This window comes from Puntigrus tetrazona, chromosome 25 (assembly GCF_018831695.1).
Source record: "Puntigrus tetrazona isolate hp1 chromosome 25, ASM1883169v1, whole genome shotgun sequence".
NCBI classification, from domain to species: Eukaryota; Metazoa; Chordata; class Actinopteri; order Cypriniformes; family Cyprinidae; genus Puntigrus; species Puntigrus tetrazona.
Window position 1 is genome coordinate 5,713,140 of NC_056723.1, and position 14,666 is coordinate 5,727,805.

General features: G+C 38.2%; 2 protein-coding genes across 2 annotated transcripts; both read left to right on the plus strand.

The window, feature by feature from the left end:
- Positions 1 to 7,581: 7,581 nt before the first annotated feature.
- LOC122330770 (T-cell surface glycoprotein CD1b3-like) lies at positions 7,582 to 9,386 on the plus strand. Its single transcript, XM_043228046.1, has 4 exons — positions 7,582 to 7,792; positions 8,093 to 8,365; positions 8,720 to 9,001; positions 9,089 to 9,386. Exons 1-4 carry the CDS (start codon positions 7,666 to 7,668, stop codon positions 9,247 to 9,249), a joined length of 843 nt encoding a protein of 280 aa, XP_043083981.1. The 5' UTR covers positions 7,582 to 7,665; the 3' UTR covers positions 9,250 to 9,386.
- Positions 9,387 to 10,947: 1,561 nt separating this feature from the next.
- On the plus strand, positions 10,948 to 14,545 carry LOC122331063 (hereditary hemochromatosis protein homolog). Its single transcript, XM_043228505.1, has 6 exons — positions 10,948 to 11,304; positions 11,819 to 12,067; positions 12,502 to 12,777; positions 12,874 to 13,155; positions 13,233 to 13,349; positions 13,583 to 14,545. The coding sequence occupies exons 1-6, from the start codon at positions 11,244 to 11,246 to the stop codon at positions 13,600 to 13,602; spliced, it is 1,005 nt and encodes a 334-aa protein (XP_043084440.1). The 5' UTR covers positions 10,948 to 11,243; the 3' UTR covers positions 13,603 to 14,545.
- The last annotated feature ends 121 nt before the right edge of the window (positions 14,546 to 14,666 follow it).

Here is a 14,666-nt window from a genome sequence, read left to right on the forward strand (position 1 = left end):
GTTGTAAATGTCCAATGTAAAGTGATTAGTGCAATACTGTCCAGTGTAATTGTCCAAATGTAAGTGGCGAGTATCTGGGGAAAGAGGGGTGAACATGGGAATCCCGGTGATTAGGTACTGGGTGTTTTCTGGTTCAGACTCCGAATGGCCTGCGGGAAGAAGCTCCTCCTCATTCTCTCTGTGTTTGCCTTCAGGGAACGAAAGCGCTTTCCAGAGAAAAGAGTCCACTGTTGGGATGGCTGAGGTCTTCCACGATCTTCCCTGGTACAGCACCGCTTGTTGTAGATGTGCTGCAGCACAGGGAGCTCAGTGAGGACGATCTCTGAAGGGCTCGCCTGTCCTGCATGGTGCTGTTCCCGAACCAGGAGGTGATGTTTCCCGTCAGGACACGCTCAATAGTGCAGATTCCAAGATGGCGCCGTTGAGGTCGGCTGCCGTCACGAACGCTCCGGCAAAACTTTCTATTTTTTTGTTAATCGTTCGTATTCTGAATAGTCTGCGCTGTTTTCTTTATATACGATGGCTACCACTACATACGACCGAGCCACTCTTATATCTATTGGTGTACAATGCACCCACCTTTCGCCGTTTTTAAACCCGGACCCATGTTTGCCGAGCGAGATCCTGTCGAAGAAGAAAGGACGCGACCCGCACCGGCGTCCACGAGGGAAACGAGCCGGCGTCAGGAACAGGTTGAGGGCACGCTCACACCGCGCTCCCCTACCTAGTGTCCTGTTAGCCAACGTCCAGTCTCTGGAAAACAAGCTCGATGACCTCAGGGCAAGGATCAAGTTCCAGAGAGACATCCGGGACTGCAACCTTCTCTGCTTCACCGAGACATGGCTGAACCCAGCGGTACCGGACCACGCCATACAACCGGCCGAGTTTTTCTCTGTTTACCGCATGGACAGAACAATGGAGTCGGGGAAGACAAGGGGAGGTGGAGTGTGTCTGATGGTGAACGACCGCTGGTGCGACAGCGCGAGCGTTGTTCCTCTCTCACGCTCCTGCACACCAAACCTGGAACTTCTGACCATCAAATGTCGCCCTTTCTATCTTCCACGGGAATTCAGCTCGGTCATAGTCAGTGCCGTTTATATTCCACCTCAAGCGGACACGGACACTGCAATATGGGACTTACACGAACACTTAACAACACACCAGTCACATCACCGGGACTCCGCACTCATTGTGTTGGGGGATTTTAACAGTGCAAACCTCAAGCGCGCACTGCCGAACTTTCACCAGCACATCACCTGTCCCAGGGGCGAAAGGACGCCGGATCACTGCTACACACCCTTCATAGAGAGCTACAAGGCAAAATCATGCCCACCGTTTGGTAAATCGGACCGTGCCGCCATGTTCCTCGTGCCTGTTTACAAACAGAGGCTGAAGCAGGAAGCCCCGGTACAGAGGGAGGTGTCACGCTGGTCTGACCAATCGGTGGCCGCTCTGCAGGACGCTTTGGATGACGCAGACTGGGACATGTTCAGGCGCAGCTCCGAGGACGTCAACGTGTTTACGGAAGCGGTGGTGGGATTCATCGGGAAACTAGCGGATGACACGGTAGAGAAAACCGTCATCAGGACGTTTCCCAACCAGAAGCCGTGGGTAGACAAAACAATCCGCGACTCTCTGAGATCCCGCTCCGCAGCCTACAACACGGGGATAGTCACCGGGGATATGACCGAATACAAGGCTGCGTCGTACAGCGTGCGCAGAGCGGTGAAGGAGGCAAAGAGGCGCTACGGGAGGAAACTAGAGTCACAGTTTCAACACAGTGACTCTAGGAGCCTGTGGCAGGGACTGAGAGACATCACGGACTATAAAACGCCAACCTCCAGAGTGGAGAGCGCGGATGCTTCTCTCGCAGACGAGCTAAATCACTTTTATGCTCGTTTCGGGGCTGCAGCTAATCATGCTAGCGGTATGATGAACAGCGTGCATGCCGAGAGAGCCGAAGAGGAAATCACCTTCACCATTTCGGAGCACGACGTAAGGAAGGCATTCAGGAGAGTGAACACCAGGGAGGCAGCAGGACCTGACGGCATCACAGGTCGGGTTCTGAGAGCCTGTACTGACCAGCTAGCACCGGTGTTCACTGAGATATTCAATCTCTCCCTGGAACAGTCCACAGTCCCCTCGTGTTTCAAACAGTCCATCATCGTTCCTGTGCCGAAGAAACCTCAACCCTCTTGCCTGGATGATTACCGCCCTGTAGCTCTGACGTCGGTAGTGATGAAGTGCTTCGAGAGACTTGTCAGAGACTTCATCACTGCATCACTACCGGACACACTCGACCCACTACAGTTCGCCTACCGCCAGAACCGGTCTACGGAGGATGCCATCACACACCACCTCCACACAACCAACGCCATAGTTCCCTCCACACTCACCTCGAAGTTGGAGGTCCTGGGACTCAGCCCATCCCTGCGTCACTGGATCACCAACTTCCTGACCGACAGACAACAAGCCGTACGGATGGGAAAACACACCTCATCCTCCCTCACTCTCAGCACCGGAGCCCCTCAGGGTTGTGTTCTAAGCCCCCTGCTGTACTCGCTGTACACACATGACTGTGTGGCCACTACAAACCCCACCACCATCATTAAATTTGCTGACAACACTGTCGTGGTGGACCTGATCTCCAACACCGATGAGATGGCCTACCTTCAGGAGATCCAACAACCTGGAGAGATGGTGTCAGGAGAACAATCTTCTCCTGAACGTCAGCAAAACAAAGGAGTTAATAGTGGACTTCAGCACGAAGCAGGTGCGCTCTTACCATCCCATCAAGATCGACGGGACCCCAGTGGAGAGAGTGGACAGTTTCCGGTACCTGGGTGTTCACATCACGCAGGACCTGTCTTGGTCCTGTCACATCAACACCCTGGTGAAGAAGGCCCGGCAGCGTCTATACCATCTGAGGCGCTTAAGGGACTATAGACTCCCAGACTCCTCAGAATATAGGTTTGTCTACAACACCTTGATCTTTTTGCCATAATTTTACACAGAAACTACAATGTTTTTTTTTATTACATTTCTTTATACTTTTTTATTATTATTTTGCTAAAGAATACAATAGACAATTGACTGAAACAGACTGATGACCCTTGTCTTTTCTGTTAAAGAATACTTACCACTCTGCAGTGTGGTTTAAATGGTCAATAAACACTTATTTGAATACAAACTATATGTCTGTACAAACTTCAGAATGCAGCTATATGCAGACTTATGGTCTGCATGTCAAATCATATTCATGTGACTTTACATATGTTTAAGAAAATGGTTGTTTTTCGTCATTTGTGTAGCCCATGGCAGATGTAGTTTTTGTTAATTAACCTTCGAATGTACTTTTGAGAAAGTCTTTCTACATTTCATGTGTGACTCATAACAGTATGTATGTGTGTGTGTGTGTGTTAACAAATATAGTAAAAGTAAAATATTCACCTGTGTCTTTGTTCTTGATTATTTCAATGCAGTGTTTTAAACATAAAATATTTCTTATTGGATTAATAAGGGTTTGAATACAACTCATTCCATCCAACTCAACAACTCAGCTTTAATTAGTAATTTAACTATTATGATGGAGTAAAGATTATAGATTTTTCTCTGTTTCTTGCAGGTTCTCACTCTTTGTTGTTACTTTTCACCTACATTAAAGGAGAAACCTTATTTAGTGTTGCATTTATGTTGGATAATGTCACGATAGGATATTAAAATTTAGAGACAAAGATCTATGTTGCAAGAGGAAATATTACAACTAAAGATATTGTGAATGCAATTGAATATAATTATATGCAGGTTTTCATGAGTTTCTGATACATAAAAAATCAACCTTTACTTCTGATGTTTTCGGCTCCAATGTGAATTTTTGTTTAATAAATATGGGTTTATACATTTTTGGCTGAACTAGTCTTTCAAGACAACAAAACAAAATATTACTTGCGGTATTTTACAGTATTTTAATTATATATATATCTTGTTGTTTGATGTAACTGTTAACTGCACAGAAACAATGACATACAAAGCTCGAACCGAAAGAAAATAGCATAGCAACTTAAAAATAGGTCCCACAAAAACATAACTTCGGAGAAAGATTTTGATAGAATTTTTCACCTTTGGATGAACTATTCTTTTAATAGAGCTTTGCATTGCACATGTGGCATGTCTCTCTTATTTACCACACCTGATTCAGATCGTTCAGATCTTATGAGAGAGACCAAAGAACTGAACTGAGTGAATAAGAGAAACAATGTGCAAAACAGTGTGTGAGAGGTGAGAACCACTGCATTAAAGGGACAGTTCACCCAAAAAATTTAATTAGGTCATTAATAACTCACCCTCATGCTGTTTCCAATCCTGTGTCCCTTATATGTTATGTCCATGTTATGTGCCGCACACAAAGGCCTATACGTTCACATAAAAAGCTTTACTTTCAAAAACATTTATGAGCTTTTGTGTGCAATGAAATAAGACAAGATCAAATTGCATATAGCCCGGGGAACATAAAATACTAAATCATATAAATAACAATTAAGGAAAAAGAGCGTAAAGTATGCAACTAAAATGACAAAATAAATCAGGCAGAGGACAAATAATCGCTGTATGCTCTTTGCGGGTGTAAATAAACCATACGTTATATATTTCACCATGCATTTTGATTTATTAATAAATAAATCTTTATTGCAGCTGATGGTAATTTGAAGCGATGTTTAAGTGGTCTAGCCTACTCCAATGTGGATCCTAAGGGGGCGGAGCTAAGAAGCTTATTATAATTCAGAAACAAAGATGTATGTTGCAAGAGGAAATTATACAAATGAAGATGATGTTAGGTCTTTAAGTGAAAATTTGCTTTATTTTTTTATAAAAAGATCACATAACCTGAAACCTGTCGACGACACAGAAAGTAAGTTAAGTTGGCTAAAGTGGTTGGCTCGGGTTTTGCAGGAATAGTTTATATCGCTGCATGATTGTTTGATGTTTATAAATAAAATATATAGCTAATAGTTTTGGGTCTGGTGTTGGTGTGTGGAGCCGGAGCCATCATATATAAATGCAGGAAGATCTGAGCAGGTAGGAAAAAAACTGATTATAAAATACTTGTAGTTTATGAGTAACATCCTTTTGATTTTGTAGATTAATCTGCAAAGTGGTCATTCTGCTGCTAGTAATGGATCAACATCTTCAAACAATGAATAAACCAATGAATGAATACCAGAGGACAAAAGTCAAGAGTTCCACATCAAAAGTTCCCAGTTTAACCTCAGCATTAGTAACAGATGTTATGCATTTTCTAAAAAATGGCTGCTCCCATGTTTTGTTTCCTGACTAGCTTGTTGTTAGCTTTTATGTATGCAGTTTTAACAATCGTCCTTCAAACACATTGTGGTCTACACAAACCATGTTCATTTACAGTCATTTAGTTCTTTTGGCTGCTTTAGACCATTACAGACTTCAGCTGGGCTATTGTATTGTCTCAGCTATATATGAACTATAAAATAACTTATTGTCATTATAAACTAAAAGATGTTGAGAATAGCATATGTTGTAAAATTTGTGCAAAGCTCATCGTTCTAAAAAAGCAAGGTGTACTCTGATTGGCCAGCTATCCAGAGCGTTGTGATTGGCCAAAAAATTGCAAACGTATGAAGGAAATGTTACACCCCTTGCTTTACTGTGATAATGTGCAGCCATTTCAAGGGATAATCCTCCTATTTTAAGAATGGTAGCATGAAAACCGTGGAACAGAGCATGCAACAAATTTACATTGATTTTAGTTAGAAGAGGAGCAAATGGAGAGGGAATTGTATCATATGACCCATTTAAAATAAATATTACATGAAAAAGTTTTATGCTAATGTGTTCCAACTGTAGGTCAACACTGTCTGTAGTGACTAAAAGCTTTGTTTCGTAGTTACAATAAAATTCACATATTGAGCTATAAATTGTTATTAAGATTAAACAATTGCAGTTTCAACATGTCGAGAAAACACAGAAGCATTATAAGATTCATGTAAACGTCATGCCACAAAATTATCAGAAAAACAGTATTAAAAAATTACTAAAGTATATTCTGACGAACTACCTTAAGTGTTTTCTTTTTCCAAGAGAAACTATACTTTCACAATTTTGCATAGTACAGTTATTAAGTGCTCTAGATATGCAGCTCTCGTTACCATCGACCGATCAAGACCTAAAAGATGGTCTGCAGGTCTTCTGGAAGTTGGCTACTGTTAGTTCAGACAAATGTGAAAGTGAAAGAAAAAACCTGTTCATGGTGTAAAGGTTGACAACCACAAACATCCATTTCCACGCACCATTACGATTCTTTGCATACATTATATTGTAAAATGCGTGTATGTATATAGTATTTATTTATATTTTTGTATTTCCACTGAATGGACACTAAACAAAGGTACCAAATGTGTTTTTCCCGGTATCACCGGGACCCACCGCAGTGATGTGTGAACTGAATTTGGGTTGTAGCTGATTGTCTGCATTACTACGAGTCATTTGGCGTGTTAGTGGCAGTGCGCCATGCAACAAGCTATTGCAAACAAGCTAATATTAACTAGATAAGTAACGTTTTAATCCCTAACAAAGCAGATTTCATGGAAATTACATCAGTGATCAGCATTTTTAAACCAATGAATGAATACCAGAGGACAAGAGTCAAGAGTTCCACATCAAAAGTTCCCAGTTTAACCTCAGCATTAGTAACAGATGTAATGCATTTTCTAAAAAATGGCTGCTCCCATGTTTTGTTTCCTGACTAGCTTGTTGTTAGCTTTTATGTATGCAGTTGATTGTCTGCTGCAGTGATCAGCATTTTTAAATTCATTTATTACTGAAACGGCATCAACTTCATTAAACAGAATTGCTATATTTAAAGCGAATAAAATTCCCTACTTACTGGAGTTCAACAACTACTAATGAACTGAGCCTCAGCCACATACACGACTCGTTCGTGGCAGCGTAGGTGAGATGAACTGGGAAAGCAGGCAGTAGGCCAAACCACTGTGAGGAAGGGGAGGGGAAACTCAACTGTTTCCAAATGAGTTTTTTGTGAGTTTGTTTTTTTTACACATATAATAAACTAAAATAATAGGTATGTATGTATGTATGTATGTATGTATGTATGATGGGAACAGGGTAATAAAAGACCTGGACTAATTACACCTCAATGAAAAAAAACAACTATCTATGGGGAATCTGCAGATGTTATCAGATGTAGCTTTTAACTGTTTTTGCAGTTCTGAATATTTATGGCGTACGTTCTTAGTATATTTTTCAAAGCCCGTCCTGATGAGCCCTGGCTTGTTGAAAATGGCTCTGGACAAGCCTATACTACAACCTATTTAGGGGATCATTAATTAAAATATGTTAAATTAAAATAAAAGTCATTGCCAACTTCCAAGGTTCTAAGACTTACATTTTAAATAAAAATACAGGAAACAGTTTTATTGGCCTACTGTCTCACTTGGATGAAATGCATACAAATGTATTGCACTTACAGTATATATAATAAAAAAGAACAATCAATTTGTATTTCAGGGTCTCACTCTTTGTGGTTACTTTCAACTTATATTCATGGAGAAACCCAGTTTCCTAAATTTAGCTGTATGATTATTCTGGATCACAGTTGGATGCTATTATTCAGAAATGTATTTTCCGAAAGGGAATAAAACGAATGAAGACGGTGTGATTGAATTAGGTTATAAGAATATAAGTAGCTACATGTATAACTCCTTTACAAGACGATCTGCAATGCTCAGTCACTACAATTACAGTAAGTATGGGTTTCTTAATGTTTTAACAATTACTCTGTTTAAAATGGAATGAAAACATTTACTTAAATACATCTTCATGATAAGCGTATTGTTATTGCATTAATTGTATTTAAAAGAAAACATTTTATAAATTATTAGTTATATGCACATATATATTGTGGTATTTATTCATTATTTATATTTGTTATTACTAAGACATTTTGTAAATGGGTTATTAAATCAAACATCTTGAAAACAGTCAAAAACAAAGTTTTTATTGATGAAGGAGGCTAATCTGTGACAATCTCTCCTTTATATAGATGTTTATCAGACACTGGTTGTCTGTGAGCTGCTGGATCTTGACAGGCCTGGAAAGATGATTATCAGAGATGCTGCCGGAGGCTGCACCACAGATGAAATGTGTTACTTTAACAACAACTTTACTTATACAGTGACTGCCAATATTACAAAGGAACTGATCAAACCCCACTTGGAATACTTCAAGACGAAATTTGCAAAGTTCTTATATCCAGTTTGCATAACAACTCTCAGGAATTACCTTAAAAGTAGAGGAGGACAATTGACTAGGAGGAGTAAGTCCTCAGGACACATCTTATTTCCCTCTCTTTGTATTATAAATTTACCAGATGACAATCCAAAAACAATCTTTAGGCTCAAAAGCTAACTTAAATGTGACCCGTTGTTAAATTTTTATTTTTTGTGATTAATTAGCCCATCTTTTTTCCCAAGTGTTCCTTTTTTCCCTATTAGTTGTCTATGTATTTGTACCCCTGTGTTTTCTCTGGTACTTTCTTAGTTGTTGTTTCTTGTAACTTTTCTGTTATGGTTATGTTTAACCAGTTAATTTTAATGTTTCAGGCTTTTGTCCTATTTGTGCCCTGTTTCCCGCCCTTTTTCTTTATCCTTTTATCCTTTTTTTTATACAGTAATGCCCAATATCAGACTCATCCAGAAAGCTATCTCTGATTCTGGAGGTTCTCGTGTGAGTTGTTTGGCGACAGGGTTTTACCCTCGTCACATCAACCTGACCCTGTTCAGAGACCAGCAGCCTGTAGCTGATCATGAGATCACTGGAGGAGATCTGCTGCCCAACGATGACGGGACGTACCAGATGAGGAAGAGTCTGGAGATCAGTGCTGCAGACAAACACAAATACACCTGCTCCGTCACACACCTCAGTCTGGACAACAAACTGGACGTCACTCTGGGTAATCTGCTCTTATTGAAACAAAACTAATCCAATAAGCAATCTGTAATGTAGTATTTTAACAGATTGTAAAAAATTCCTCTTACAGAGAACAATTCTTCCAGATATCACATAGGTGCCGGTGTCCTGATGTTTGTATGTGCAGTGTGTGTGATTCTGGCGATAGCCATGTGGATGAGAAGACAAGGAAGACAGATGACTTGCGATTGTGTTCCCTCAAGATTTTACATTCAGTTATTTACAAAATAACTAGAATATAGGTTTGTCTACAACACCTTTATCTTTTTGCCATCATTTTGCACAGAAACTAAAATGTTTTTTTGTTTACATTTCTTTATACTTTTTATTATTATTTTGTTAAAGAATACAATAGACATTGACTGAAACTGAGACTGATGACCCTTGTCTTTTCTGTTAAAGAATACTTACCACTGCAGTGTGGTTTAAATAGTCAATAAACACTTATTTGAATACAAACTATATGTCTGAACAAACTTCAGAATGCAGCTGTGCAGATTAATAGTCAAATCATATTCATGTGACTTTACATATGTTTAAGAAAATGGTTGTTTTGCGTCATATGTGTAGCCCATGGCAGATTTAGTTTTTGTTAATTAACCTTCGAATGTACTTTTGAGAAAGTCTTTCTACATTTCATGTGTGACTCATAACAGCATGTATGTGTGTTAACAAATATAGTAAAAGTAAAATATTCACCTAACTGTCTTTGTTCTAGATTATTTCAATGCAGTTTTTAAACATAAAATATTTCTTTTTGGATTATTAAGGGTTTGAATACAACTCATTCCTGAACAACTCAGCTTTAATTAGTAATATAACTATTATGATGGAGTAAAGATTATAAATTTTTCTCTGTTTCTTGCAGGTTCTCACTCTTTGTAGTTTGTTCACCTACATTAAAGGAGAAACCATAAATTTAGTGTTGCATTTATGTTGGATAATGTCACAATAGGATATTAAAATTTAGAGACAAAGATCTATGTCGTAAGAGGAAATATTACAACTAAAGATATTGTGAATGCAATTGACTAACTAATTATATGCTGTTTTTTTTATGAGAAGATCAAAGTTTCTGACATCTGATACATAAAAAAATCATTTCAATCTTTGATTCCTTTAGTTCTGATGTTTTCGGCTCCAATGTGGGTATTTTGTTTTTGTTTAATAATATATGGGGAGTAGTATGTGTATGTGTATGTGTATGTGTAATTTACACTCAATATTACTGCATATTGTTTTATAATGTACTACAGTACTGAAGGATACGTATCTGCCACCTAACTACTATTTGCACGCCTATTGCTTATTGTATACTGTTTTGCACAGTTCCTTAAAAATAGTAGGCAGTATGCACTGTGTACTGGGTAGTAAGCAGTAAGCAAGTATGCCATTTCGAACACAGCCTATTACGCCCTCCTTGAAATTATTACTAGTCCTATATCCACCCTAACACTAAACCTACCAATACTAGGGGGGTAATAGCGTCACTACCGGCTTTCCTACGTAACCTACACTCATTAATAAAGAGATTACTGAATTCTGATATCTTAATGTGCTGTTTTAAATGTATTGAGGCACTTTAAGCGTTTCTACAACGTTGGTTAATGATCGAAATAGCCTACTGACGTGGCTTAATATGGATCGCAAATGGCCAAACATTTTGTTTTGAGAGATGTCCTGAATATTGTATCGGTGAAAAATTGACATGCTCTACAGGTAATTCACGAAACCTATAAATTAGCGCTGGGAGGTTCCTATAGGTAGACTAAATGTAATTTTTAATTTAAATTGGTCATTATTTTCCCAGGGTTGCCTAAACTCTGCTCCCTGATTTTAAAAGGTTAATTCAGGCAGGGCGTTGGTCCTCGACCTCTCCCAGAACGCACCACCCAACTTTAACCTGCTTTGAATGGGATACAAGTCTGCTGCTACTGCTACCTCGGTTTAGTCGTCTGATGGCGCGCGGGATTTCTTTAACCATAAAATGGCGAACGGGACGCCGTCAACACTTGGATTAAACGGAGACGCGCACTCGGCGGAAAACAACAATTCAAGTTTACACGAGGTGTCCCATTCAGGACAGAGCCGCATCCGAAGTCAACGGTTCAGGACTTCATGTTATATCTCACAGGAGCTAGCTGTGATTTTCAAAGAAAAGTAATATTCATCATTCTCTGTAATTATCAAAGCCAGCCTATACAGGTGTTTTCGTCAACAACAAAATGAACGCACCCTGTGCTGCTGTTGTGTGTTTGCTCTTGGTTCCAGTTTCTGTTTTAGCAGGTATGCAGCTGCTACTCGATAAGAAACACGCTGTGATTTATTCAAGATGTTCATAATTAGAGCATTGCTCAATCCACCGAATGTGTGCCATTTGCTTCCAAAACTCTTTTAAAAAATGATAAATAAATAAAATAATAATAATAAATAAATGAAATAAATGCATATTTATTTAGACAATAAATATATATTTTTAAAGACTTTTAAATACACTATTCAAAATCTGTATTGATATCTGTATTGATTTTTAGTTAAAAGTCTTTGTTAATTAATTTTTAAGTGAAGATGGGTGCATTTTTTCTTCAGTCCTGAAGAAATACATATAAAATATTCTATTAAAATGTATATAAAAATAATAAACATAACATCTTCTAAATAAAATGTAAATAAAAAAAATCTCATAGATGTCTTGAATTTTGCCTTTGCTCCAGTATTATAGAATAAAGCCCCTATCTGCTGCCACTAGGACCTCCCACTGATGAATTGCTAATTAACATGTGTTTATCTGTCGTTTCAGGTTCTCATACTTTGATGGGGCTTGCAACATACATTACAGGAGAAAGAGCATTTAATGCTACAATAATGTTGGATGACATCACTGTAGCTTATTATAATTCAGAAACAAAGATCTATGTTGCAAGAGGAAATTATACAAATGAAGATGATGTTGTAGATCCAAATTACCTTAAGGCTGTAAGTGAGAATCTGCTTAATCATTTTGAAGAAAGACCAAAAGGCCTCAGACCTGACAACATAGAAAATCAAAGTAAGTTTGTGATATTCAATTGGTTATATCACTGAACGATTCTGTTTGATGTTTATGAATGAAGGATATGCATATACAGTAAAGAAAAAAGGATTGATTTTGTAAGAAATGCATTATTAGTTTATAATAGATGTGATAAAATAATTGCAGTCAGAAGTTAACATTTTATTACTTATTTATTTTGGAGGACAAACATCAGTTTCGTCTCTCAGGCTTTCATCTGTGTGATTCCATTCAGTATCTCCACCCACTATGACAATATACACATCAACTTATGTTTCAAATCAAAAACGTGTCAAACTGGTTGTGCGTATTTTTCTGCTGCGGTAACCCCTGATGAAAGCAAGCTAAAAGAGAAAAAAGGAAAGTTTATTGCGAGACGTTTCAAAGGACTCCTGATGCAAATGTGTTTTATTGTCTTCATTTCTATACAGGTCATGAAGTTCATCAGGTTATGGGTCTTTGTGAGCAGAATGACAATAAACGTGGACAAATAATAAGCAAAAATGCTTATAGAGGCTCAACGTTTAATGAGCTGCGTTATTTTGACGGTGAATACACATACCAGGGATTTTTAAATTACACACGACCAGAAATACAACTAAATCTTGAGAGGTCCAAGGAACGTCTTGTGCAATTGTATTACCCAGCCTGCATAGAAATACTGAAGAATTACCTTAAAAAGAGAGAAACTCAACTAAACAGAAAAGGTAAAATGCAATCTGCAATGAATAGCCATATATTTTGAAGTTATAGAAAATATTTCCTTATCACTAATTTTTTCCAGCTCTTCTTTTCTTATGCAGTAACACCACGAGTCAGACTCATCCGGAAAGCTATCTCTGATTCTGGAGGTTCTCGTGTGAGTTGTTTGGCGACAGGGTTTTACCCTCGTCACATCAACCTGACCCTGTTCAGAGACCAGCAGCCTGTAGCTGATCATGAGATCACTGGAGGAGATCTGCTGCCCAACGATGACGGGACGTACCAGATGAGGAAGAGTCTGGAGATCAGTGCTGCAGACAAACACAAATACACCTGCTCCGTCACACACCTCAGTCTGGACAACAAACTGGACGTCTCTCTGGGTAATCTGCTCTTAGAAATGCAGAAAATTATCTGATAAAATCTTGATGATCTTAATCTGAATTCTTCCTTTTTTTAGAAGATGAGCTCCCCCGTTATCACATTGCTGTTGTGATATTTGTCCTGCTGTGGGTGTGTGTGATTTTTCTAGTAGCAGTAGCCATCTGCAGGAAAAGGCAAACAGAAAGACATCCGGGTAAGACTCATTTTGTTTTCCTCTCATGCTTTCTGGAGATTTTTATTGAATTTAATAAGATCAGTTTGTATATAATGTCTTATGCTTTGTTTGCATTAGTCCCATACTATATGCTTAATGTCTGCACGTAATTTCCTGGAGTGTGATCAAATTTAAAATACACCAATTTTGTGTATTTTTGTGAATAACAGCCATGCATATTTGTGCAAAATAACATTTATGTCCTTGAACAGATGATGACGATGTTTTGTAATATAAGACGTCCATCCTATTTGCAAGGAGATCAAATCATCACATCCTTTATCCAATGGAGAAGGAATAAGAGACCTGTAATCTTCATCTCCATATAAAGGAATAGTTATCTGAGATTCCTTAAGATGTTAATGCTGTGAACTGACAAGCTGTGAGATTTCCAGTTGAGATTTACTTCTCATGCAGCGTGAAATTGGGGAATTACAGTCAATTTTTCTGTTTAAGTCTTTTTAAGTCCCTTTAAGTCTCAATGTGTAATCATTTTTTTCATGAATTTAACTTATTTATAGACAGGAGTGTTGTTTCTTGTTTTATGCTGCATGTATGTATAGTTTTTTTTTAATGTTAGTGTATTTAGGGGCACTGCAAGGTTGGGGATAGGTTGTGATGATTCTAAGCGCTGGATGACGGCGAGGGTCATGTATATGTGTGTGTATTTTTTTAGTTAGGTAATAGTTATACAATTATACATTTTTAATAGAGCAACAACAGTCCATCTGGAATAGTTCAACATCATTAATCAGTCTATTATCACTAGCTTAGCTAAACTATGCTTCATCCTACACTTGCTTTTAAGATATTTTGCTCTTATCATGTTCTATGTGTCCACTAGAGGTCAGTAAACCATTTCATTTCTGCAACACACTGATGAAGTCTATTCTTTAAAGAATAGGTTATATGGTGTTTTAAAGTGTCATAATGTTGTGCTGGAGTCCCCTACAACAGGTTTAAATGCATCTAAGGTCAGAAAGCATTGTAATTTCCTCTAAATATTAATATTGGAATAATTTTTCAATGATTTTGATACGGTATGTATGAATCAGTTCTGATCTTAAGGTCTAAGATCTTAAGCTTCGAAGCAACTATGCTCTGATTGGTCAGTTTTTTGATTAACAACTTTGCAGACTGTTTAACTTGAAGGACAGACATATTAAAAACAAATAAAGATATTTTTTGAAAACCTATATGACCTGCCTTTTAATGTCTCTGCACATGCACGGTGAATTGTGTAATAATTCATTCCTAATATCTGAAAATGTCTACATTTGTAGAAAAAAGAGTTAT